The sequence below is a fragment of the Echinops telfairi genome, unplaced genomic scaffold (assembly GCF_000313985.2).
Source record: "Echinops telfairi isolate 266 unplaced genomic scaffold, ASM31398v2 ScPeMD7_655;HRSCAF=1070, whole genome shotgun sequence".
NCBI lineage: Eukaryota > Metazoa > Chordata > Mammalia > Afrosoricida > Tenrecidae > Echinops > Echinops telfairi.
This window is the reverse complement of record NW_022104553.1, coordinates 28,052,433-28,058,432: the sequence shown is the minus strand read 5'-3', so window position 1 is coordinate 28,058,432 and position 6,000 is coordinate 28,052,433. Positions and strand designations below refer to the sequence as shown.

Genomic DNA, 6,000 nt, shown 5'->3' with positions numbered 1-6,000 from the left:
GCCGGGGTGCGGGAGGGTCCAGGTGCTGGTGTGAAGGTGAGGGTGTTGCTGGGGCGCGCGGGAGGCGGGGGGAAGGGACGGTGTTGTGGGCGGGAGAGGAGAGGGGTGAGGGTGGCAGCCCTGAGGGAGACCAGGGGAGGGTGCCCTGGGAGAGGTGAGTGCGACTGGTAAGGTGTCCAGGGACAGGCCCCGCTGGGAAGGCCCCAGGGTCCCCCAGGGCAGGGCTAGTTGGGACTCAGGCAGGCGTAGGGGTGGGAGGATCAGGCCCCTTCCTCTTTGCTGACCAGAAAAAAACAAAAAAACAAAACAGTCCCCTGGAGGGTCGTCCATCCCCAAAGGTGACCCACGTGGAGAGAGCCTGAGTCCTGGACCTCAGGGAAGCCATAGTGACCCCGCTTCCCCACGCTGCCCATCTGGTCTTCGTGATCCTGTTTCTCTATGTCCTTGTCACCCTGATCTCTCTATGTCTTCTGTACCCCGTTGGTGCGACTCACCCTTCCAGACTTGAGTCTCTTCTCCCCCTGGGCTGGGGTCTCCCGAGCCCACTTTTGGGGGACCTGTAGACCTAGGGCCCCGGAAGAAGGGGAAAGCTTGGAAGGTCAGAACCCTCACCTTCTTCCATGTTTATTTGGCCATCAGATAAAAAACGAGTGGGTTCGAACCACTGACCTTGTGGTTAGCAGCTCACGGTGTGACCCACTACTCCAAGCAGAGGCTCAGAGACAGCCAAAAAGCCTTACTCTGTCCACCACTTAAAAACTCCTCACTCAGTCAATTCCAACTCATAGCTGCCCTATAGGACATCGGAGATCCGAGGCTGCAAATCATCACAGGAGTTCTCACTGGCTGCCATGGAGCTGGTGCCGACTCCTAGGGACCCTATAGCACAGGGTGGAACTGCCCTCATTTTCCAAGACTATCACTCCACCAGAGTAGAAAGCCTCATCTTTCTCCATGGAGGGACGGGTGGTTCTGAACCACTGACCTTGTGGTTATAGCCCAACAGGTCACCACTATCCCACCAGGACTCCTCCCTTTCTCTAATAGCCAGAGGGCCAGGGTGGGGTGGGGGTAGGGGAAGGCCCAGGAGTACGTCCTGAATATATTTTGCTCCCCTGTGGCTGTCTCTGGATGCACAGGTGATGTCTGGCGCTACAGCAGTCACCTTGAAGCCATTAAACAGACCAGCCTGAATGGTTCTCAACCTTCCTGATGCTGCAACCCTTTCATACAGTTCCTCATGTGGTGGGGAGCCCCCCAACCATCAAATTATTTTCATTGCTACTTCATCACTGTCGTTTTGCTACCGTGATGGATCGCCATGTAACTATCTGATAGGCAGGATGTATTTTCATTGTGACAAATGGAACATCATTAAAGCATAGTGATTCATCATAAAAACAACATGTCATTCTGTATTGTGAAATATTTCTTTCTAATGACAAATCAATGAAATGTTGTCTTGAAGCATGGTGTAGCATGGGTAACAGTGTTCACACCCGGGTACTCACATGTGGGTGTACCTGCGTGTGGGCAAACCCTCCTGGAGACGGATAGAGGAGCCGTGTCTCGCGTCCTAAGACCATGGGAAATATGTCCAATGGTCTTAGGTGACCCCTGTGAAAGGGTCGTTCAACCCACAAAGGGGTCTTGACCCACAGGTTGAGAACTGCTGCTCTAGAAGTTGATGGGATCCCTGAATTAGTCAGCCCGGCCATCTCTCCTTATTGGAGGTCACCAGTGTCCCCTTGGTTTCAGCCACTTGGAGTGGAAAGGTTTCCTTGGCGCAGCCTTGCCCAACGTGCTGCCCACGAATCCCGTAGAACGGAGGCAGCCCTGGGGGATATCCTAAGATTTCCGCAGCGGTGCCTCGGATGAAAGACCCGGTGCGCTTCCTCTTACAAGACAAAAACACAGCTCGTTCCTCACCATCACCTGGATGCTGACCCTTGGCAGTGCACGTGAACTTCTGGAAAAACCGCACCATGCGGGTGCTTTCTGGCGGATCCATTCTGATCCACAGCAAAACAGAGGACAAAGCAGTGCTGCCCTGTTGGGTTTCCAGGTCTGGACTTCTTTACCGAAGCAGACCACCACAGAAGTCTCCCGCAGAGCGGTGGCGGGGTTCGAACCGCCGAACTTTCAGCTAGCCGCTGCGAGCTTCACCACTGGCCTGGAGGCCCCTTTCTGTAAGATTGCAGCCTTCTGGAAACCTTGTGGAGAGCAGTTCTACGCCGGGACCCGGGTGGCTGTTAAGTGGGTCACTCTGTGTGGGAAGCCAGTTGGTAGCAGCAAGTTTTCCTTGAGTGTGTGCATATGTGTATGTGCGTGTGTTTGTTCGCCCAGTGTCCCCGCAGGAGGATCACAATCATAGATTCTATTTTCCCAGCTCCGGGTGAGCCGCGTACCCTGAGCGCCCCTGGACCAGCGGGTGGCTGTGTGTGTCCTAGAACTCGGTGTGTGGTAGCTTTCATTTGAACTTCCCTAACTGTGGCCGTGGAAACCCGAGGCCGCCCCACTCAAACGGCCCCCCTCAGAGTTCTGTGGCTAACATCTTAGAACCGGGACTCGGTACTTGACATCTCCGTGGGCACATTGGGCTGCTTCTGTGTGAAGCAGAGAAAGAGAGTCTGTCGGAGAGACAGGAAAAAAAAAAGTTGCCAGCCCACAGGGACCGACAGTCACACAGAGTGAGACAGAGACGTGAGAATGAGAGAGTAGAAACCGTTTCCTGCCCCTGGAAAACTGCCCCTTCCAATAAGGTGGCTGCCTTTGCTGGTCAGCTGAAACAGATTTTACTTCTTGCAGTCGAAGATCCCCAAACAACAACAACAACAACAACAAAACAACTTGGGAGCTGTAAAGGATGAGTCAGTGATCACAAGCCTTGGTGTAAAGCATTGTGGGAAATGTATTCTTAGCCTTCCGATCTGCCATAGAAAGTGCCTTTCTGGGTAGGGAAGAGGGAACCGATTACATGGAACTGTGTGTGACCTCCTCCCTGGGGGACAGACAACCAAAAAGTGGATGAAGGGAGATGTCGGACAGGGCAAGATATGACAAAATACCCATTTATAAACTATCAAGGGCTCATGCGGGAGGGGGGAGCGGGGAGGGAGGGGAAAAACGAGGACCTAATGTCGGGGGTTTAAATGGAGAGAAAATGTTTTGAGAAACGATGTACAAATGCGCTTTACACAATTGATGTGTGTATGGATTGGGATAACAGTTGTATGAGCCCCTAATAAAATGTTAAAAAAAAAAAAAAAGAAAGTGCCTTTCTATCCTGGGACTCCTAGTGTAGGGCATCGTGTCAGGCTGGCTGGTCTAGAGAAATGTCAAAACCAGTGACATTCATAACTGTATACGGAAGAACCGTCTATCCAGAAGATGTCCCAGTCCGGGCCCCACACAAGTCCACCGGTCCGAGGCAGGCCAGAGCCCTGGTCAGACTCATTTAACTGCGGGCTCGTGAAGCGAGAAGCTGGGAGTGCACAGGCTGGTGAGTGCAGACCACACAGACCCAAGATCCGTGGGAACGTGGCAGGGTGTTGGTGGCCCACGTGGGGCTGTCGCAGGAGGCAGACCGGGTCCTAGGGAAGAGGAAGACAATTCTCACCGTCTCTCATGAAGAGGCCACGCCCCCAAGGGGGCATCACCAGGCTACCTCCTAATGGACAGGTTGACCCCCTCCCTCCACACAGGTACTATCAAGTTGGTGTGAAATCGAACCCCTACGGGCATCATGGGGAGAGGATATTGTTGGGGTCGTCCATTGCCATTGAGTCGATTCTGGTTCACGGTGACCCCAGGCGTGCAGGGTAGAGGCTGTGACCTTCCAAAGCAGGTCACCGGGGTTGTCTTCTGAGGACCCTCTGGGCGGGTTCGAACTGCCGTCCTTTCAGTCAGTAGTTGCGCACTAACCAGACTGAGCCCCCTAGGGACTGACTGGGAATTGCATCAGCGCTTCCAATCCCAAGGGGACTCAGGGAAAGAGAGTCCTAGCTTCGTTCAACTCCTGCTGATAAGCACTATGGGAAACGTATTCCTAAGCCCCCTCTCTCTGCTGAAGGGCATTATGGGACAAGGAGCCCTAGCCTCGATATTGCAGTAGGCGCTCCTGAAAGACATATTCATTCGTAGTCACATTCTTCCTGGAGAGCAGCAGATAGATGTAATCCTCGCCTCCTGTTCGACTCCCATGAAGAGTTTCCTCCTCGGAAGCTCACAGGGACAATTCTATCCCGTCTTGTCCTAATAGAGTCTCCGCGCAGTGAGTTTGGCTTGGGTTTTTTATCTCTGTGGCAGGGAATCACGGACAACGTGCAATCCTCCTCCATTTTGACAATGATGCAGCCGCTCAGGAAACATCATGGGAGCCTCACCTTTGCTGTGGAGTCTCATGGGCCCCCCTTCTGTGGTCAGGGACCAGCGGAGAGGGTGTAGTCCGTTCTTTCTCTCTTCCCTCTTTACTTTCATCAGCTGCCATGTTTCAGGAACTGAAACCTACCGCCATCAGATCAGTTCCTACTCTGAGTGACTCCAGGGAAGGAGTCACCTTCCCAGGAGCAGACAGCCTCATCCTGTTCCTGCAGTGCAGCTGGTGGGTTTGAACGACTGACCTCAGGCAGTCCAAGACTTACCTGACCCCATGTTTAAGTTCCATCTGGGCTCCTTCCAGGGCCTGGGAACACAGAGGGTGAACGAGTAAGAAGTCTCATCTCCCAAGGAGATCCGAGTGGAAAGAGGTAGCAGCAAATGGAAGCAAACATCAACCATCCTAGTGAACCCCGGCTGCAGCACAAAATGCTTTGAAACGCAGGGCCCTAAAACCACAACCATATGTTCCTGCTTCTGTGGGCCAGGGATTGGGGCACAGTGGGATCGGTGTGTATCTGTGCCATAGGGTCCCGGGGCCCAAGATGCACAGCTTGAACAACTGGAGATGGATGGGATGAAGGCCTTGGGTCTGGGCTATTGATGGGCTTCCCCCCATCCCATCTTCTTCAACCACTATGTTTAAGGTAGCTCAACCGCTCAGTTGACTGGTACACCGGCCTAGGTGACTGGACCAGCCAAGGCCCCCTGTCCATGAGCTGTCTATGCAGGAGTAGCTTGGGTTTCCTCGCCACATGGCGGTCAGGAGGATTTGTCCCTGGCTTTGCCAGCGTGAGGATTCCAAGATTTAAGGAGCAGAAGATTACAATTTCCTGGAGTCTCTGGGTGGAGCAAGTGGCTAAGCTTCATTCTGAACTCCTCTGGGGAGTCTTGGATACAAGGCTTGGTGATCTGTCTCTGAGAGGTCACAGCCAAGGGCACAGCAGTTCTACTCTGAAACCCCGGGTCAATTGAGAGTTGGGTTCTACTCCTAAAACTGGGTCTGAGGTTTCAAACGTGGGCCCCCAATGGCCAACCAGCATCTGAAATTATGCTTGACCTCAGTAGACATAAAAGCCCATAGTCACTGAGTCAATTCCAACTCCCTCTGACCCTATAGGACAGGCGTCCTCAAACTACAGCCCGTGGGCCATATGCGGCCCACCGAGGACATTTACCCAGCCCGCTGGGTGCTTTTGCCCCATTTGTTTTTTGACATCAAAATAAGATACGTGCAGTGTGCATAGGAATTTATTCATAGTTTTTTTTAAAACCATAGTCTGGCCCTCCAACGGCTCTGGGGGACAGTGAACTGGCCTCCTGTTTAAAAAGTTTGAGGACTCCTGCATATAGGACATAGTAGACCTGCTCCATAGAACGCCCCAGACTGTGAATCTTTACAGAAGCAGCCTCATCTTTCTCCTGTGGAACTGTTGGTGGGTTTGAACCACTGACTTCTCAGTTATCAGCCCATTGCTTAACCAGCTGCCTCACTGTGGTAGTTACAGAATGTGGTGTCAATTTGGGACTTAAGAGGATTAAGTAAAGGGGTGGAGTCTAGTCTGTCAATCGGGTCATAGCCAATAAGGCGTCTGTGAGGCCATGGCTTTCTCCTGAGAATTC

At 52.8% G+C, this 6,000-nt stretch overlaps 1 protein-coding gene across 1 annotated transcript in view; it reads right to left on the bottom strand.

The window, feature by feature from the left end:
- CADM4 (cell adhesion molecule 4) overlaps positions 1–2,011 on the bottom strand; it is a 21,673-nt gene extending 19,662 nt beyond the window's left edge. Inside the window, exon 1 of the mRNA XM_013006600.2 lies at positions 1,930–2,011. Coding sequence (XP_012862054.1) covers positions 1,930–2,011 — 82 coding nt within the window. The remainder of the gene's footprint in view (positions 1–1,929) is intronic.
- Between the last annotated feature and the right edge of the window lie 3,989 nt (positions 2,012–6,000).